We start from the raw sequence: 21,159 nt of genomic DNA, 5'->3' as shown, positions 1-21,159 counted from the left end.
GCCATGAGCCTGTAGAGGAGTGATTGAGACTCAGCCATGAGCCTGTAGAGGAGAGATTGAGACTCAGCCATGAGCCTGTAGAGGACAGATTGAGACTCAGCCATGAGCCTGTAGAGGACAGATTGAGACTCAGCCATGTGCCTGTAGAGGAGAGATTGAGACTCAGCCATGAGCCTGTAGAGGAGAGATTGAGACTCAGCCATGAGCCTGTAGAGGAGAGATTGAGACTCAGCCATGAGCCTGTAGAGGAGAAATTGAGACTCAGCCATGAGCCTGTAGAGGAGTGATTGAGACTCAGCCATGAGCCTGTAGAGGAGAGATTGAGACTCCGCCATGAGTCTGTAGAGGAGTGATTGAGACTCAGCCATGAGCCTGTAGAGGAGTGATTGAGACTCAGCCATGAGCCTGTAGAGGAGTGATTGAGACTCAGCCATGAGCCTGTAGAGGAGTGATTGAGACTCAGCCATGAGCCTGTAGAGGAGTGATTGAGACTCAGCCATGAGCCTGTAGAGGAGAGATTGAGACTCAGCCATGAGCCTGTAGAGGACAGATTGAGACTCAGCCATGAGCCTGTAGAGGAGTGATTGAGACTCAGCCATGAGCCTGTAGAGGACAGATTGAGACTCAGCCATGAGCCTGTAGAGGAGAGATTGAGACTCAGCCATGAGCCTGTAGAGGAGAGATTGAGACTCAGCCATGAGCCTGTAGAGGAGGGATTGAGACTCAGCCATGAGCCTGTAGAGGACAGATTGAGACTCAGCCATGAGCCTGTAGAGGAGAGATTGAGACTCAGCCATGAACCTGTACAGTAGAGATTGAGACTCAGCCATGAGCCTGTAGAGGAGAGATTGAGACTCAGCCATGAGCCTTAAAACTGGAGACTGAAAAGTGTCTTTATGCTGCTGCTCTGGGCTTCATATTCATAAAATTAGGAGTCCTGATCTAGTCTGCTGCTCTGGGCTTCATATTCATAAAATTAGGAGTCCTGATCTAGTCTGCTGCTCTGGGCTTCATATTCATAAAATTAGGAGTCCTGATCTAGTCTGCTGCTCTGGGCTTCATATTCATAAAATTAGGAGTCCTGATCTAGAGTCAGTTTTGCCTCTTCACACTTGGTAGATTTTTCGCCTGAATACCCTCTGTTACAAATATACTGCAAACTGGTCACGTCACGACCGACACACGCCTGACAGTTGCCCCGTTCTAAACAGGGCAGTGTAAACACATTTGTATCGTTGAGCCAATGATGTTACAGTAAAAATGTCAATAGCAGAAATGTATTTTTTGAAACAGCTGAAATATAAAAATGTTCCTTATCTTTGAGACTTATTTTCAGTTGCAATTTGCTTTTTTATTTAACCTTTATTTTAACTAGGCAAGTCAGTTAAGAACAAATTCTTATTTACAATGACGGCCTACCCCGGCCAAATCCTAACCTGGGAAATGCTGGGCCAATTGTGCACTGCCATATGGGACTCCCAATCACAACCGGTTGTGATACAGCCTGGAATCGAACCAGGGTCTGTAGTGACACGTCTACCACTGAGATGCAGTGCCTTAGACCGCTGCGCCACTCGGGAGCCTTTTTAACTTATATAGTCCTGATGACTTCCATGATATTGATCAAATGAAGTCTGGTTTGTTCTAAGGTAACTTTAATATGCAAGTGTAAGCTATGGTTCAGCTAAAGGTCAACATTCAGCTAACAGCCAGCACGTTGATTAGAGAAGGATGAAGAAATTATTTTGTTTAGCTTGCTAGCTGACATTACCTAGCTGTGTAGCCTAGCTATATTGTAATATGAATGACAGTGTATGATAATGTTACTTTACTTTTATATTCGTATGGGAGTGGTAAATGTTCATTATTGATATGCTAACGCTACTTGATCATGAAGCATGTTGTTAGATAGCAGACTAGCAGGACTTCGCTAGCTGTGTATTGTCAGCTAATTTAATGTGTACGACTAGAAAATAAAACCATTTAATTTTCTGCACATGCTTGTGAATGGTTGCATTATTCAATAGTGTAATATGTTTTAGAAGAAAAGTTGCTCGGATTGTTAAATAGTTGGTGCTAACTGGCTAGTGGCTACTGTGATATTTATGGTCGCTTTGAGCTGTGGACCCAGAATGTGGCGTTGCGGACCTAGAATGTGGCGTTACGGACCCAGAATGTGGCGTTGCGGACCCAGAATGTGGCATTGCGGACCTAGAATGTGGCGTTGCGGACCCAGAATGTGGCGTTGCGGACCCAGAATGTGGCGTTGCGGACCCAGAATGTGGCGTTGCGGACCCAGAATGTGGCGTTGCGGACCCAGAATGTGGCGTTGCGGACCTAGAATGTCGCGTTGCGGACCCAGAATGTGGCGTTGCGGACCCAGAATGTGGCGTTGCGGACCCAGAATGTGGCGTTGCGGACCCAGAATGTGGCGTTGCGGACCCAGAATGTGGCGTTGCGGATCCAGAATGTGGCGTTGCAGACCCAGAATGTCGCATTGCCAGCCACAACGACAGGTAAGGCAAGGATGTCATGTGAACTGAAAAGTAGAAATCTCTTTCGGCACTCCACTTCATCTCTCGTAGTGGGAATAGGGCCTTAGATCACAATGAATCACATGGACGGGGTGGGGGGGGGGACCAGGGCCCGTATTCACAATGCTGATCTATGATCAGGTCCCCACCTGTCTATACAATCGTATATGTTGTGATCCGTAAGGAAAACTGATTCTAGATCAGCACTCCTATACTCTGAGATGGGTCTCCTCCTGTCAGACTCGGAATGGAACTGGTCGAGGGAAGAATTCTGGAACCAATATTTGGTAAGAATATGACAACCAGAAGCCTGGAAGCTGTGAATTCTAGACTGTAGATTCTTTCCTGTTGCTGCTCTGCTCTCCCTTCAGAACAGAACTGGTAGAGGGCTGAACTCAAGGCTGGCCCATATTGGGTTAGAAAATGCACATGCCAGACTGCCAGACTGTTCTGTTCTGTTAGGCCCCACCTAGCCCAGGGAGTTTTACTCCACAATTTAATCAGCCTTCTCCAGAGTAATTCCCTACAATCTCCACCCTGCTACAGTAACAGTAACTCTGCAACAAAAGGAAATTAAAGGGATAATTTGACATTTGGGCAATTAAGCACTTTTTTTTTCCTACTTACCAAGAGTCCGATGAACTCATGGCATCCATTTCTATGTCTCTGTGTGCAGTTTGAAGGACGTTGACGGTAGTTTCTGGAGCCATTGCTAACTAACTAACTAACTAACTGAAAGTCTACCAGAGCAGCAAGCATGTTAGAAAAAAAAGGTGCATAGTTGCCAAAATGTCAAAATATCCCTTTAAGGAGTGGCAGCTCAAGGGCAAACATCAGTCGTTTGTTCCAAATTGCCCCCTATTCCTTTTATAGTGCACTACTTTAGACCCACCTATAGGGAATGAGGAGCCATTTGGGATGCAATCCAGGCCATGATCTTAACTGAATTTACTGTCTGAAATGGCTAAAGTATTCTTCTGAGAACCATAACTGTGGTTTTAAGCAGACAGACGTACAGTAAGTGGCTACAACAGGATGGTGAAATGAGATCATATCTGTGTACTAGGCATCCTGTTAGTAGCAAGAAACGCTGCAGAGCCTTTCTTAGGGATTTCTCCTGTTGTTATTCTGCTGTTGACCTAGTCCTGTTGTTATTCTGCTGTTGACCTAGTCCTGTTATTCTGCTGTTGACCTAGTCCTGTTGTTATTCTGCTGTTGACCTAGTCCTGTTGTCAGTCTGCTGTTGACCTAGTCCTGTTGTTATTCTGCTGTTGACCTAGTCCTGTTGTTATTCTGCTGTTGACCTAGTCCTGTTGTCACTCTGCTGTTGACCTAGTCCTGTTGTTATTCTGCTGTTGACCTAGTCCTGTTGTTATTCTGCTGTTGACCTAGTCCTGTTGTTATTCTGCTGTTGACCTAGTCCTGTTGTTATTCTGCTGTTGACCTAGTCCTGTTGTTATTCTGCTGTTGTTATTCTGCTGTTGACCTAGTCCTGTTGTTATTCTGCTGTTGACCTAGTCCTGTTGTTATTCTGCTGTTGACCTAGTCCTGTTGTTATTCTGCTGTTGACCTAGTCCTGTTGTTATTCTGCTGTTGACCTAGTCCTGTTGTTATTCTGCTGTTGACCTAGTCCTGTTATTCTGCTGTTGACCTAGTCCTGTTATTCTGCTGTTGACCTAGTCCTGTTGTCAGTCTGCTGTTGACCTAGTCCTGTTGTTATTCTGCTGTTGACCTAGTCCTGTTGTTATTCTGCTGTTGACCTAGTCCTGTTGTTATTCTGCTGTTGACCTAGTCCTGTTGTTATTCTGCTGTTGACCTAGTCCTGTTGTTATTCTGCTGTTGACCTAGTCCTGTTATTCTGCTGTTGACCTAGTCCTGTTGTCAGTCTGCTGTTGACCTATGTGTTTTTATTTCTATGTTGGCCTGGTATGGTTCCCAATCAGAGGCAGCTGTTTATCGTTGTCTCTGATTGGGGATCATATTTAGGCAGCCATTTCCCCACTGTGTTTTGTGGGGATCTTGTTTTGAGTTAGTAGCATGTAGCACCACTGATGTTACGGTTAGTTGTTTGTTTCCTTTTGTTTTGTAAGTTTCACTAAATAAAACATGTGGAACTCAGAGCACTCTGCGCCTTGGTCCGTCTCTCCACACATCCGTGACAGGCTGTCACAAATGGCATCGTATTCCCTATACAATGCAGTACTTTTGACCAGAGCCACCAAAGGGAAATAGAGGTCCATTTGGGATGTATCCCAGCTCGAGTCCGGCTACATACAGTACATACAGTACTTACAGTACACACAGTACTTACAGTAGTTACAGTACATACAGTACTTACAGTACTTACAGTACTTACAGTTCATACAGTACATACAGTACTTACAGTACTTACAGTACTTACAGTACATACAGTACATACAGTACATACAGTACTTACAGTACATACAGTACTTACAGTACTTACAGTTCATACATTACATACAGTACTTTCTCTCAATTAGTAACGTAGTGGAGAGAGTTATTTGACCAGGTGTAAGACAGGAGAAGTCTCACACTCATAGACAAGGGATCTTTGTTGTGATGTTTCTCTTTTGTTTTGCGATAAACATAGATACAATCTATCACAAGAGACTATAGTATCTATGGTATCTATAGCTATACTAATTACAGTATAGTCGTGTTGACATTGTCCCATTCTGCCGGGGATTGACTGTTGAATCCATGACGTTGGACTTAAACCTTAAATTACACACAGAGTCCATTACATTGTTGATTATGTTACATTTTCAGATCAAAATCCCTAGAACTATTTGTTTGGATGAGAAAGAAGTGAGAAATCATTTTATGTTACTTTGAACTGAAATTATCTTATTTGGACAAAGGAATTAGACTGTGGAGCTATTCAGTCCTCATAGCCAGAACACCTTACCATAAATGGTAGCGTACTAGATAAAATCTTTACTGAAAACAAATGCTTCAAGTTTGATAAATGTCTGAGCTAGTCAGGAATAATGTAACCCTTTTAGAGATGGCCTGGCTGTTTCTGGTGTACTGGTGGGGTCTTGTTCACGGGCAGTTAGGCATGTCTGCTGAATATCTGGCTGCTGCTTCTAGTTGCATAAGTCCTCTCTCTGTCTCTCCCTCTCTCTCTCCCCCCTCTCTCTCTCTGTCTCTCTTACCTCTCGCTCTGTGTCTTTCTCTCTCTCTCCCCCCTCTCTCTCTCTGTCTCTCTTACCTCTCGCTCTGTGTCTTTCTCTCTCTCTCCCCCCTCTCTCTCTCTGTCTCTCTTACCTCTCGCTCTGTGTCTTTCTCTCTCTCTCCCCCCTCTCTCTCTCTGTCTCTCTTACCTCTCGCTCTGTGTCTTTCTCTCTCTCTCCCCCCTCTCTCTCTCTGTCTCTCTTACCTCTCGCTCTGTGTCTTTCTCTCTCTCTCTCTCCCCCTCTCTCTCTGTCTCTCTCTCCCCCTTTCTTTCTCCTTTTCTCTCTCTCTACCCCCCTTCACTGAAGGAGTTCCTGGCAGAGATGCAGTCCGCTCCTCAAACACACTCCGGTCTCTCAGACAGACAGGGAGCTCAAACAGACAGACAGACAGACAGACAGACAGGGAGCTCAAACAGACAGACAGACAGACAGACAGACAGACAGACAGGGAGCTCAGACAGACAGGGAGCTCAGACAGACAGACAGGGAGCTCAGACAGACAGACAGGGAGCTCAGGCAGGCAGACAGGGAGCTCAGACAGACAGACAGGGAGCTCAGGCAGGCAGACAGGGAGCTCAGGCAGGCAGACAGGGAGCTCAGGCAGGCAGGCAGGCAGGCAGGCAGGCAGACAGGGAGCTCAGACAGACAGGGAGCTCAGACAGACAGGGAGCTCAGACAGACGGAGCTCAGACAGGCAGGCAGGCAGACAGGGAGCTCAGAAATGCACTGCTTAGTGGTAATGTTCTGTCATGAATCCATCAGGCAGCATGATCATGTATAACGCAAGCCATTATCTCACGTCATTGCTATACAGTCTCAGTATTATGCAGTAATCATTTTACATTATCCATTGTGTAATAAGCTTAAAGGAAATGGTCAATAAAGAGGTGTACATTTTTTTTATTTTTTATTTACGATTATTGAAATGTGTTGGAAGCGCGATAACTTTATGAGCATGTCTGAAGATTCCTTGACTGACTGAAGACTGCATTCAGTCAGTTAGTCGTACTGGGTGTTTATGTGTCTGCTGTAGGAGGTTCTAGTGTCCTGAGTCTCTGTCTGCATCTCTCCTCAGGTATAACGTGGGGGAAGGTGGTGTCCCTGTATACGGTAGCCGGTGCCCTGGCGGTGGACTGCGTGAGGCATGGTCACCCAGCCATGGTCCACACCATCGTAGACTGCATGGGGGAGTTTGTCCGCAAGAGCCTGGTTTCCTGGTTGAAGAGGAGAGGAGGATGGGTAAGATAAACACTAGTATAGAAATACAGTAGAATCTATAGAACGTTAAGAGGTCCACCATGCCCTTTTTTGTATTGAATACATTTCTATGCTCACCCATAGACATCGGATTGCTAGAATGAAAAGCCTATCAAACGACCGCAGTCAGACATAATAAAAATGGGTACCATCAGCGTGGCTGACTTGGTATCGGATGTGTTTCTACGATTTCACCGTCGTGGTGGTTTATGTCTCTGCAGCAGGGAAGGCGGTTGACTGCTGATATTTGCTCAGACCGCACTGCCTTGTGGGAATGTTTACCTTTCATATCATGTGGGTCTACAGCAGGCCCTGTCTGTAGTACTGCAGGGATACTAGTCAGAACCCTGTCTGTAGTACTGCATGGATACTAGTCAGAACCCTGTCTGTAGTACTGCAGGGATACTAGTCAGAACCCTGTCTGTAGTACTGCAGGGATACTAGTCAGAACCCTGTCTGTAGTACTGCAGGGATACTAGTCAGAACCCTGTCTGTAGTACTGCAGGGATACTAGTCAGAACCCTGTCTGTAGTACTGCAGGGATACTAGTCAGAACCCTGTCTGTAGTACTGCAGGGATACTAGTCAGAACCCTGTCTGTAGTACTGCAGGGATACTAGTCAGAACTCATTATTGATTTCCCAGATGACAGACTCAGTACTAAGACGGTCATAGTGGACAGTAAGAAAGCCTGTGCCTGCACTCTTAGGGGGGGAAAAAGTGTTCCCGAAATGGGTTCTTCGGATGCCCCCATAGGAGAACCCTTTTGCATTTTTCAAACTCAAAAAGGGTTCTACCTGAAACCCTTTGAAGAAACCTGTTTGGTTTCAGGTAGAACCCTTTTTCCCCCTAAGAGTGCAGGCACAGGCTTTAAAATAGCACCTATCTATTATCAACTATACTAAACGAACCAGGGACTTAGTCAATCACTGAACCATAGGCATGTTACATAAGAGGTCAAAGCTGAGCAATGCAACTTCTCTTTCTGTTTCCTAACTTGTTCTTGTCCTTATACATACTATATGTTCTGACTAGTATCCATGCACTATGGGGACAGCCGAAGAACCCTTTTAAGTTCTAGATAGCACCTTTTTTCTCTCTAAGAGTCTCTCTTTCTCTCTCTCGCTCTGTCTCTCTCTCTTGCTCTCCTTCAATCTCTCGTTCTCTCTCACTCTCTCACTCTCTCTCTCACTCTCTCACTCTCTCTCTCTTTCTCTCTCTTGCTCTCCTTCAATCTCTCTCATTCTCTCTCACTCTCTCACTCTCTCTCTCACTCTCTCTCTCTTTCTCTCTCTTGCTCTCTCTCACTCTCTCTCACTCTCTCTCGTTCTTTCTCTCTCTCTCTCTTTCTCTCTTTCTCTTTCTCTCTCTCTCTTTCTCTCTCTCTCTTTCTCTCTCTCTCTTTCTCTCTCTCTCTTTCTCTCTCTCTCTCTCTCTTTTTCTCTCTCTCTTTCTCTCTCTCTTTCTCGCTCTCTCTCACTCTCTCTCTCTCTTTTTCTCTACAGATACATTGTGCATTGACTATGACAGCTGTATGTGTTTCCCTATGTTGTACCCACCTATCAGGTCTGACCTGAACGGGTCCTGAACATGTCCTGAACGTGTTCACTGAGAGAATAGCTAAATTAAACTGAGGCAAACAAGAGCCTGAAAACAACACAATCATGACTGTGCAAAAACAAAACTCTCTGTTCTGTACATAGTAAAAAGGCATTGTGTTTTTGTTAACTCTGTAATAGATATTTCTAAAAAAAAAATATTTTTTTTTTCTTAAAAACATCCGGAAATGGAGTTGAATTTAATTGAGCCATTACTTTAAGAAACTCCAAAGAATGTTTCAATAATAGTCTTGCTCTGGAGAACATCTGATAAAAATCTGTAAAGAGCAAAGTGTGGTGCTCAACTGGTAGTCAGAGCAGAGAGGAGGCCTGGCAAGGAGCCGTGGCCTAGATCCGCTTTGTTGGCAAAGCTTAAAAATCAACCAAGAATCCCTCTACACCAGGGCTGGGTTTGTGTCCCAAATGCCACCATATTCCCTATGTAGTGCACTACATTCGATCAGGACCCATAGGGTTTCATTTGGGACACAAACCCTTGGAATGGCCCATTGGAAGTTAAACATGCCAAGATAATGAAAGATGTCTACGTGACCTAATCCCATTCCTCTGGCCTCATCTCTGCAGGTTCCAGTTGAAACCAGAAGGGTATACTATGTACGTAGCTAGATGTAGCCAGGCTTTTCAGAAATGAACTAGCTAACTACCCAGGCTTTTATGAAATGAACTAGCTAACTACCCAGGCTTTTCTGAAATGAACTAGCTAACTACCCAGGCTTTTCTGAAATTAACTAGCTAACTACCCAGGCTTTTATGAAATGAACTAGCTAACTACCCAGGCTTTTCTGAAATGAACTAGCTAACTACCCAGGCTTTTATGAAATGAACTAGCTAACTACCCAGGCTTTTCTGAAATGAACTAGCTAACTACCCAGGCTTTTCTGAAATGAACTAGCTAACTACCCAGGCTTTTATGAAATTAACTAGCTAACTACCCAGGCTTTTATGAAATGAACTAGCTTCAGTTAGCTTCACATTCCAGTTTAGGCTTCATCTGTGCTACGACCGTGGATATTGCTCTTCCGCCTGTCGGCTAACTCTAGCAGGCTTGTAACTACAAGTGCTAGTCGACCCCCAAAATTATTCAATGAGGCGATGCTGAAACATCTATATTATGGGCAAGTCAGAACTCTTTATTGAAACAATGCTGAAACCTCAATCCATGGACGAGTCAGCGCCACATTTACATTTGTGCAGAAATCAAAATGAAAGCAACGTGATCTTGCATATTCACCAGACTATGGTGTGAAATAGGCTCTTAGAAGTGACGTCTTTTATTTTATTACATTTCATTAATGCCGTTAGGTAGCCTAGTGGTTAGAGCATTGGGCCAATAACTGCAAGGTTGCTGGTTTGAATCCCTGAGCTGACATGGTAAAAAAAAATCTGTCATTCTGCCCCCTGAACAAGGCAGTTAACCTTGTGTTCCCCAGGCGCCTTGGATGTTGGTTAAGGCAGCCCTGCCCTGGACCAGGTTAGTTCTGAATGCAGGATAAACAGAGTTATCCCTGAGTTAGCCTGCCCTGGACCAGGTTAGTTCTGAATGTAGGATAAACAGAGTTAGCCCTGAGTTAGCCTGCCCTGGAACAGGTTAGTTCTGAATCCAGGATAAACAGAGTTAGCCCTGAGTTAGCCTGCCCTGGATCAGGTTAGTTCTGAATGCAGGATAAACAGAGTTAGCCCTGAGTTAGCCTGCCCTGGACCAGGTTAGTTCTGAATGCAGGATAAACAGAGTTAGCCCTGAGTTAGCCTGCCCTGGAACAGGTTAGTTCTGAATCCAGGATAAACAGAGTTAGCCCTGAGTTAGCCTGCCCTGGACCAGGTTAGTTCTGAATGCAGGATAAACAGAGTTAGCCCTGAGTTAGCCTGCCCTGGAACAGGTTAGTTCTGAATGCAGGATAAACAGAGTTAGCCCTGAGTTAGCCTGCCCTGGACCAGGTTAGTTCTGAATGCAGGATAAACAGAGTTAGCCCTGAGTTAGCCTGCCCTGGACCAGGTTAGTTCTGAATGCAGGATAAACAGAGTTAGCCCTGAGTTAGCCTGCCCTGGACCAGGTTAGTTCTGAATGCAGGATAAACAGAGTTAGCCCTGAGTTAGCCTGCCCTGGACCAGGTTAGTTCTGAATGCAGGATAAACAGAGTTAGCCCTGAGTTAGCCTGCCCTGGACCAGGTTAGTTCTCAAAGGATTCGTTGCCATAGAAATGTACCTGGCTAAAAGGCGAGCAACATTCCTCTGATCGTGTTATCCCGAGGTGAACTCAGAGTTGACCAAAGTTACCTTGCTAACTCCTTAAACCCGGAACGTTGTTGAGTCCTCTGGTTTCTCAAGACAGCTTGACCTATTTTATCAGATTAGTATGGAACACAATATGTTGTGTAACCAACTACAACCTTGTAAAATTAGGTGCAAATTTACCCCAATTCAGGTCCTAGTCGTCTTTTTTGTAACATTCAAGTTGCCATACTGTACATTTCACAGAAATTCTTAGGCACTAACCGATTTACAAAAAAAAACTGAAAGGGTCAGGAAACGTTGCTGATAAAAAAAAAATAAAAAAAAACATACCACAACATTGAGAAGGAAACGGCTGCTATTATCAGATAGTAGAACTGTGTGTTGATGTAGCCTGCTTATTTAGTCTCCATGTATTCTTCCTTTTTCTTCTTCTTCTTCTCCCTTATCATGTATTTTTTTTATTGCCAGTCAAAACCTTTTGACCAATTGTCACAAGTGGTATTTTGAAATATGCGTTGTTAAGATCACAGTGTTTTGTTTGATTGGGACGTTGCATACTTGCACGTTCGCCATATTTCCTTCTACTTTTTTTCTGGACATTGTCAATGTAAACGTGTTTTTTTTTTTTATGAACGTTTTAACCTGGCCTCTAGTCTAGATAATATCTATTTGAGTAGAGCGGCATGTCTCAAACACATTTTGTAATATAATATCGTCCTGTTAATGCAGGTAATTTATTTGGCATTCATTGGTTATAGACTTACTGTTAAAGGGTCACTCCCTGTGTAAAGGAAATTGACTGGTATATTGCGCATCCCTCAACTGCCTGTGAAAACTTTGACCTGTGAAGTCATAAGTGCCCAGCTTCTGCTCAGAGGTCCCATGTCTGTGTCCTGACTCTCCACCCTTCTCCATCAGAGGTCCCATGTCTGTGTCCTGACTCTCCACCCTTCTCCATCAGAGGTCCCATGTCTGTGTCCTGACTCTCCACCCTTATCCCTCAGAGGTCCATGTCTGTGTCCTGACTCTCCACACTTCTTGCACACATGTTCCCTCATGGATTTAAAAGTATTGATTACTGTAATCATTGGCTGGAGGGAGTGTCCACCGTTGGTATATCCACGATGGGAAGTATGCAATTGCACACTTTGGGAGAAGGTTGACGGATTGGGACGTGCAGTATCTGAGGGATGCTGTCTCTCTCCTCTCATAGGCTGACATTCACCCACTCTCTCTCCTCTCATAGGCTGACTGTCACCCACTCTCTCTCCTCTCATAGGCTGACTGTCACCCACTCTCTCTCCTCTCATAGGCTGACTGTCACCCACTCTCTCTCCTCTCATAGGCTGACTGTCACCCACTCTCTCTCCTCTCATAGGCTGACTGTCACCCTCTCTCTCTCCTCTCATAGGCTGATATCACAAAGTGCGTGGTGAACACGGACCCCAGCTTCCGCTCCCATTGGTTGGTGTCTGCTACCTGCGCCTGTGGACATTACCTGAAGGCCATGGTGTTTTACCTACTCCGGGACAAGTGACAACGGAGGACGAGTTGAGTCACGGCCACACGATGGACATCCTGCCCCATCCGCCAGTGTAGGACAGGAGAGCCTTTTGCTGCTCCCAGATCTGTTCGAGCTCCTGACAACTCTATTGCTGTCATTGTCAAGCCAAACATGTTTGTTTGTGTGTTTTCAATCAAGGAGTTTGTCAGGACAAGTGAGTGACAAGGAGTTGTCATGATAGCCCAAACAGACTGGCACTAAGCCAACCGGCGTCTGTCTGAGCTACAGCCATCCCTCCTCTAGAGTTCTAGATATGTTGTTGTTTTACACCTGCAGCAGTTTGCACTGAACCTCTGCCACTGCCACTGACGAGCACCTTGGGGGCCTTCACAAACAAATTCAACAAACGCACCGGCATTGGAACATCAATGTGAATAAGCTCGTTAGCTACGTCTGCTTTGAACAAGGGTATTTATGATTTAGCTTGACAGTATTATTGTGACGTACAAGTACAGATTCTCCAGCTGTATTGTGAGGTAGTAGTCTATACATACTGATCCATAGAGTTAACCGTTGACTTGAATGGGAATGCCCATTCTATTTATTCTATATCTGGATCTATGTTTTTCTATAGCTCTCTCTGTCACATTCCTTGTTTTCTTTATGCTTACATAGACTGGTTAACTGACGACGTCACACAAAAAAAAGCACGCGCTTCTAAGAGGCAGAAGGATGTGTGTTGTGATTCTGGATGGCCAGATAGCTAGCAACAATGACAAGAAACTGCCCTGATTCTGGATGGACAGACAGCTAGCAACAATGAAAATAAACTGCCCTGATTCTGGATGGCCAGATAGCTAGCAACAATGACAAGAAACTGCCCTGATTCTGGATGGCCAGATAGCTAGCAACAATGAAAATAAACTGCCCTGATTCTGGATGGCCAGATAGCTAGCAACAATGACAAGAAGCTGCCATGATTCTGGATGGCCAGATAGCTAGCAACAATGACAAGAAGCTGCCATGATTCTGGATGGCCAGATAGCTAGCAACAATGACAATAAACTGCCATGATTCTGGATGGCCAGATAGCTAACAACAATGACAAGAAGCTGCCATGATTCTGGATGGCCAGATAGCTAGCAACAATGACAATAAACTGCCATGATTCTGGATAGTCAGACAGCTAGCAACAATGACAAGAAACTGCCCTGATTCTGGATAGTCAGACAGCTAGCAACAATGGAAATAAACTGCCCTGATAGCTAGCAACAATGACAAGAAACTGCCCTGATAGCTAGCAACAATGACAAGAAACTTCCCTGATAGCTAGCAACAATGACAAGAAACTGCCCTGATAGCTAGCAACAATGACAAGAAACTTCCCTGATAGCTAGCAACAATGACAATAAACTGCCCTGATAGCTAGCAACAATGACAAGAAACTGCCCTGATAGCTAGCAACAATGACAAGAAACTGCCCTGATAGCTAGCAACAATGACAATAAACTGCCCCGATAGCTAGCAACAATGACAAGAAACTGCCCTGATTCTGGATGGCCAGACAGCTAGCAACAATGACAATAAACTGCCCTGATTCTGGATGGACAGACGGCTAGCAATAATGACAATAAACTGCCCTGATAGCTAGCAACAATGACAATAAACTGCCATGTTGGGCAATCGTAAGTGGCTCGTTTTGATCTTGTTCTTGATTCCATGTCTTGGTTTGAGGTGTTTTGACTGATGTCACGTCTATGCCTATATGGCTAATATTTGCTAGCTAGCCAACAACAGTAACGATGTATTTGAGAGACAACAAGTGCTCATTGTGCAACTTTATGTTTTCAATAAACATTGTAGATGAAATATAGTTTACATGTTGTTAACAATCCAAGCCAACCACGTCTGCTTTTGCCCCATAGTTGTGCATGCGTTGGTTTTGTTGCTAAACAACCAACCTGTCTTTTACTCCTGGGCAAATATTCAATTTAAAGCAATGGAATATTTGTATAAATTTGAGCATATGGCCCAGACAGAGTGGGAGAATCTCAATTGCTATTTCCCTTGATTCCTCACATCCTCTCTCCTCACCTACTCAAAACCCATTGGATGAGCAGGTCAGAGAGGAGGGACCTCTGAACTTCTCATCCAATTGGTTTTGAGAAGGAGGCGAGGAGAGAGGACGCGAAGATTCAAAGAAATAGCAATTGAGATTCTCCCAGTGCTTCTAAATAAAGCAGAATTTTCAGCCCCTAGTGGCTGGAAACAGGAATGACCGAAAAACACAGGAATTGACGTTGTGATTTTATGATCTCTGTATTGATGATGGTCAGATGAATGCAAAGGATAATGGACTTCACTAAGTGAAATAATGATCAATTCCTCAGTTTGGATGGAAATATAGTTTTGATTATAAAGTTTGTTTGCATGCTTCATGTATGGGCTTGTAAGTATGCATTTCACTATAAGGTGTTGTATTCGGTGACAAATAAGATTTGATTTGATTTATGTGACGAGTGTGTGGATTTATAGAAGTCCCCCAGATTTTGTGTGTGTGTGTGTGTCTGTGTGGGGGGGGGACTGTTTTTGTAGAATTTTGTGCTATTATGGATCACTCCATCGTCTGAAACTTAAAATCCCATTCAGACATTTTTTTGTCTGTTTTATTCTACAAGTTATTTTAATTTCATGAATAACTACACAGTAGCTTACATATATTATATTTGGCATGCAACACTGAGTGTCTTCAGAAAATAAAATGTTTTATATTTCAACATTTGTTTTAATTTGGTTTCATTAATTGTCCGTATCATACATTGAAAATGGATAGCTACCAATTTTGCCTACTTTCAAATGAATGGCCCAAATAGTCCAAGTCTGCCATATGCGGTCTTGAATAGCTAACCTATCATGATTTACTGCCATCTAGCGTCCAATATATTTATATCACCAAACGTTTTTCTACATTGGAATGTGAGAGAAGCTTCATTCTGGTCATATTGATAAAACTGTAGGATGCAGATTAAATATGTGTATGGTATTAAAAAGATGCTTGAACGTTACCGTAGTAAATAATAAAACTTCCCCCATAGATAATGTAATAAAACGTGAGATGTGGCTCAACATAATGGTACTTTAATTAAAAGCAGCTAGTACAAGTAATAACAGGGCAGTTGTACTGTGTTTTTAGCTCCCGTGTGGCTCAGTTGGTAGAGCATGGTGTTTGCAATGCCAGGGTTGTGGGTTTGATTCCCACGGGGGACCAGTACAGAGAAAAATGTTTATGAAATGTATGCATTCACTACTGTAAGTCGCTCTGGATAAGAGCGTCTGCTAAATGACTAAAATGTTAGCTATGCTCTCTCAAATACCCCTTCACTCTCTCTGTCTCCCCTCCCGGAGGACCTGAGCCCTAGGACCATACCTCAGGACTACCTAGCCTGATGATTCCTAGCTTTTCCCAGTCCACCTGGTCGTGCTGCTGATCTAGATTTGCTGTCCTGCCTGCTGCTGTGGACCCCTGACCTGATTCACCCGGCCATTCACCTCCCTCTCGGACCTTGAATTTCAGAATGCCTGGTTATGAAAAGACAACTGACACTGACTACTGAGGTGTTATTAAACTTTTACACACTCTAACCTTCATGGTTATTATTTCACCCTGCTGGTCATCTATGAACATTTAAACGACTTGGTTTACTATCTGGCCTTATTGGCCACATGTACTTCTAGCCCAAAGGCCGGCAGATGGCGATATTGGGTCGACATCAATACCAGATCAATATCGCCATATGCCGTACTCTTAAATCTTCACCTGGCACAGCCAGAAGAGGACTGGCCTTGTTCCTCTCTAGGTTTCTTCCTTGGTTCCTGCCTTCTAAGGAGTTTTTCCAAGCCACTGTACTTTGCTTGTTTTGGGGGGTTTTAGCACTGCTTTATAAAATAAATGTGATTGATTGGGAGGTGACAGCTGCAGGGAAAAGAGATTAACAAGTAATCACTGGATGGACCAAGGGGCCATGTTCCAGTCTAGAAGCACGGTTTTGACTTCTCCTACGGTTTTGACTTCCCCTACGGTTTTGACAGCTCCTACGGTTTTGACAGCTCCTACGGTTTTGACAGCTCCTACGGTTTTGACTTCTACGGTTTTTACTCCCCCCATGGTTTTGACTTCTACGGTTTGACTGCTCCTATGGTTTTGACTGCTCCTACAGTTTTGACTTCTCCTACGGTTTTGACTGCCGCTACGGTTTTGACTTCTACGGCTTTGACAGCTCCTACGGTTTTGACAGCACCTACGGTTTTGACTTCTACAGTTTTGACTGCTCCTACGGTTTTGACTTCTACGGTTTTGACAGCTCCTACGGTTTTCACTTCTACGGTTTTGACAGCTCCTACGGTTTTGACAGCTCCTACGGTTTTCACTTCTACAGTTTTGACTGCTCCTACGGTTTTGACTTCTACGGTTTTGACAGCTCCTACGGTTTTGACTTCTACGGTTTTGACAGCTCCTACGGTTTTGACTTCTACGGTTTTGACTGCTCCTATGGTTTTGACTTCTACGGTTTTGACTTCTCCTACAGTTTTGACTTCTCCTACGGTTTTGACTGCCGCTACGGTTTTGACTTCTACGGCTTTGACAGCTCCTACGGTTTTGACTTCTACGGCTTTGACAGCTCCTACGGTTTTGACAGCTCCTACGGTTTTGACAGCTCCTACGGTTTTGACTGCTCCTACGGTTTTGACTTCTACGGTTTTGACTGCTTCTACGGTTTTGATTGCTCCTACAGTTTTGCTTCGGTACTGCAGTTTAACTGAAGTCCGGCCCAGAAAGACAATTTCCATAGACGGCCGCAAAGAGAAGTCAGATTAGAAAATTACTAATAAAACAATTTAGTCATCGCCTTTGTGCACAAAGCATACATTAAATTATTCATATAATTGTCGCTGAGGCCGATATATACACGTGTATTCGGAAAGTATTCAGACCCCTTGACTTTTCCCACATTTTGTTACGTTACAACCTTATTATAAAATGGATTCAATTGTTAGTTTTTTCCCCCCTCAATCTACACACAATCCCCCATAATGACAAAGCAAAAACAGGTTTTTAGACATTTTTGGAAATATATGAAAAATACGAAACTGAAATATGACATTTACATAAGTATTAAGACCCTTTACTCAGTGCTTTGTTGAAGCACCTTTGGCAGTGATTACAGCCTCGAGTCTTTTTAGGTATGACGCTACAAGCTTGGCACACCTGTATTTGGGGAGTTTCTCCCATTCTTCTCTGCAGATCCTCTCAAGCTCTGTCAGGTTGGATGGGGAGCATCGCTGCACAGCTATTTTCAGGTCTCTCCAGAGATGTTCGATCGGATTTAGGAGTAGAGAAGGGGGGGTAGGAGTAGAGAAGGGGGGGTAGGAGTAGAGGAGGGCGGTAGGAGTAGAGAAGGGGGGTAGGAGTAGAGAAGGGGGGGTAGGAGTAGAGAAGGGGGGGTAGGAGTAGAGAAGGGGGGTAGGAGTAGGGAAGGGGGTAGGAGTAGAGAAGGGGGGGTAGGAGTAGAGAAGGGGGGGTAGGAGTAGAGAAGGGGGGTAGGAGTAAAGGGGGGTAGGAGTAGAGTAGGGGGGGGTAGGAGTAGGGAAGGGGGTAGGAGTAAAGGAGGGGGGTAGGAGTAGAGAAGGGGGGTAGGAGTAAAGGAGGGGGGTAGGAGTAGAGCAGGGGGGTAGGAGTAGAGAAGGGGGTAGGAGTAGAGGAGGGGGGTAGGAGTAGGGAAGGGGGTAGTAGTAGAGGAGGGGGGTAGTAGTAGAGGAGGGGGGTAGTAGTAGAGGAGGGGGGTAGGAGTAGGGAAGGGGGTAGTAGTAGAGAAGGGGGGTAGGAGTAGAGAAGGGGGATAGGAGTAGGGAAGGGGGGGTAGGAGTAGAGAAGGGGGGGTAGGAGTAGAGAAGGGGGGTAGGAGTAGAGCAGGGGGGATAGGAGTAGGGAAGGGGGGGTAGGAGTAGAGAAGGGGGGTAGGAGTAGAGCAGGGGGGGTAGGAGTAGGGAAGGGGGGGTAGGAGTAGAGAAGGGGGGGTAGGAGTAGAGAAGCGGGGTAGGAGTAGAGCAGGGGGGATAGGAGTAGGGAAGGTTTTTTTTTATTCAGAACACCTTGCTACATAGCTTACACACACACACACACACACCAGGGATCCCTATTTGAACAAGGAATCATTCATGATCTGACTTGTCACCTTCATACAAATGACCACTGTGACAGTTGATTGTATATTGATTTAAATAGCATTAGGACTATTAACTGTCACAGTGCTCATCTGTATGACGATGACAACGTCAGATCATGATGATGCAGGTTTTAAATACGTCATTTGTGCTCATGTGATGTTGGTTATTATAAACCGGTTTCCACTAGTTACCACAGCCACAAAGTTAAAATTGGCTATATGGTAAACATTCATGAAAACAAAAATGTACTTGTTGCTCCTAATTTAAGGTTAGGGTTATACATAAGCAGTATTGGATACATTTATTTTTAAGGTCATGGTTAGGTTTAAATTCTCACATTATAAGAAGATATATTGTAGAAATAGTCGCGTTTATAACTTCGTGGCTGTGGTAACTAATGACGAAGGCATAAACCGGATGAGACGCGGATATTGAGGCCCGAGTCGGTGGGAAATCTGTCTCCCTCCAGCAGGTGGCGTTTTTTCGTTGTTTCGCCCACCAAGCAAAGAGCTTTTGTATGGGGTTCAATGCGAGTGTCGAATTTGCTCAACAAAAGTGTTTTTATGTTGATTTGATCAAATAAAAGTTGCGTAATGCTTAAGTTATTATGAGTGTACTGATATTAGTATAGACACGTGACATCCTGGCAACTTTGATAAGCTAAATATGATTTGTTTTCAAATTCTTTGTGGGTCTGAGGGAAATATGTGTGTGTAACATGGTCATATATTTGGCAGGAGATTAGGTGCAGCTCAGTTTCCACCTCATTTTGTGGGCAGTGTTGCACATAGCCTTGTTATTGAGAGAGGCAGAGCTGACAGGCTATCTATGCTCACTGAGTCTGTACATAGTCAAAGCTTTCCATCATTTTGGGTCTGCCACAATGATCAGGTATTCACTGTTTAGGGAAAAATAGCATTCCTGTTTGCTTTATTTGTTGGTTAGTTCTTTCCAATGTGTTCAGTAATTATGTTTTTTTGTTTTTTTTCTCATGATTTGATTGGGTTTAATTCAGCGTAGGCTGCTTAGGGGAAGATGGCTCATAATAATGTCTGGAAACCATGTGTTTAGATGTTGCTAATTCCTTTCCACCTGTTCCACTCCTGTTGGATGGTTGTAGAACTTTTTTCTGGATTTTGATCATTAGCGCCTATCGTCTTAATTCAGCTCTGCGTGCATTATTTGGTGTTTTACGGTTGCACACAGAGGATGTTTTTGCAGAATTCTGCATGCACAATCAAAATTTGGTGTTTGTCACATTTTGTGAATTCTTGGTTGGTGAGCGGGGACCCCAGACCTCACAACCATAGAGGGAAATGGGTTCTATAACTGATTCAAGCTGCACATTATTACCAAAGATTTTTTATAATTAACCAAAGGTAGACCACAGCCTGTCGTTTCCCAAAGGGAGCAAATGAATCATAGTGGGAAGGAAAAGCAAGGAGGTGGGCAGAGCCAAGCACAAACTAGTGAGAGCCTATTGGTGTGTTCTGACATGTATTTGCATATTTCCATCAGGGAACGCCTACTCTGAAGTGCACTTTTGCAATAACTAAATTCGTCCTTTTACCCTTTCTAAACAATTAACTTTTTTTTAAAACTTTGGCAATGGGTACAGTCTACAAAACGTAGTCCATTCTGTTTATAAGCGATTCTAGTTTTGGAAACAGAAAACGGTATTGAGATCAAATGTTTCATCGATGAGAAAATTCATCTCGATCTATCTTCTCCCTCTGCCATCCACTGAGCTTCCTCTTGAGCCCTGAATGCTGATTGGCTGACAGACGTGTTATATCAGACCTTATACAACGGGTGGGTCTAATCCTGAATGCTGATTGGCTGGCAGACGTGGTATATCAGACCTTATACAACGGGTGGGTCTAATCCTGAATGCTGATTGGCTGGCAGACGTGGTATATCAGACCTTATACAACGGGTGGGTCTAATCCTGAATGCTGATTGGTTAAAACCGCATTCCGGCCGGTGTCTATTCCACAAATTGTCACGTTCCACATTGTTTCAATATTCAAATTCCATCTCCAGCTGTCCTATAGTAATGAACGTGTCGGGAGTCGGGACGAGAGAGACAGGCAGGCCGTTTCTCAGCCAGTCGAAATCATGAATCAGCTGGCATCATTTTTATGGATATATACAAAAAACAATGTCAATTGAAAAAAGGTCAAACGAAACGCGGCTAATTTGCAGTCTTTCTACATTCAGTTTGAAGAGATTGTGTTACTGTAGCTGTGTTCTTGGCTAGCTCCTCTGAACAACATTCCTGACGAAATAGCATTTTCTATGCCAGGTGAAGTCACTCCTCATTAGCTTATTGTTATGGATGTATCCAAATAAACGTCACTAGAAAACAGCTTAAACAAATGGAAATGCAGCTACTTTGCTGTTATTCTGGCTGCACTTTTTGACGTGACTGTAGGTTAGCCTTAGTTGGCTAGTTAGCGAGCAAACGATAAGAACGTTGCCAGCCAGTCTGGCAATAGAACATTTACAATGAACAACTGAGTCGTGTCCATAGATACAGAACAAAAATAATGAACAACTGAGTCGTGTCCATAGATACAGAACAAAAA

At 44.1% G+C, this 21,159-nt stretch overlaps 1 protein-coding gene and 1 long non-coding RNA gene across 2 annotated transcripts in view; one reads left to right on the top strand and one right to left on the bottom strand.

Moving 5' to 3' along the window:
- Positions 1–13,053, top strand: part of LOC115151470 (bcl-2-related ovarian killer protein homolog A) — a 30,886-nt gene extending 17,833 nt beyond the window's left edge. Inside the window, exons 3-4 of the mRNA XM_029695435.1 lie at positions 6,810–6,973; positions 12,254–13,053. Coding sequence (XP_029551295.1) covers positions 6,810–6,973; positions 12,254–12,379 — 290 coding nt within the window. The 3' untranslated portion in view covers positions 12,380–13,053. The remainder of the gene's footprint in view (positions 1–6,809; positions 6,974–12,253) is intronic.
- LOC115151471 (uncharacterized) lies at positions 6,617–7,732 on the bottom strand. Its single transcript, XR_003867297.1, has 2 exons — positions 7,070–7,732; positions 6,617–6,948 (listed from the first exon to the last, which is right to left on the bottom strand). It is a non-coding gene; the product is annotated as an uncharacterized LOC115151471 (long non-coding RNA).
- Positions 13,054–21,159: the final 8,106 nt, after the last annotated feature.

Source organism: Salmo trutta, chromosome 17 (genome assembly GCF_901001165.1).
Source record: "Salmo trutta chromosome 17, fSalTru1.1, whole genome shotgun sequence".
In the NCBI taxonomy this organism is placed as follows: domain Eukaryota; kingdom Metazoa; phylum Chordata; class Actinopteri; order Salmoniformes; family Salmonidae; genus Salmo; species Salmo trutta.
The sequence above is the reverse complement of the archived record's forward strand: the minus strand, read 5'-3'. Positions and strand labels throughout refer to the sequence as shown.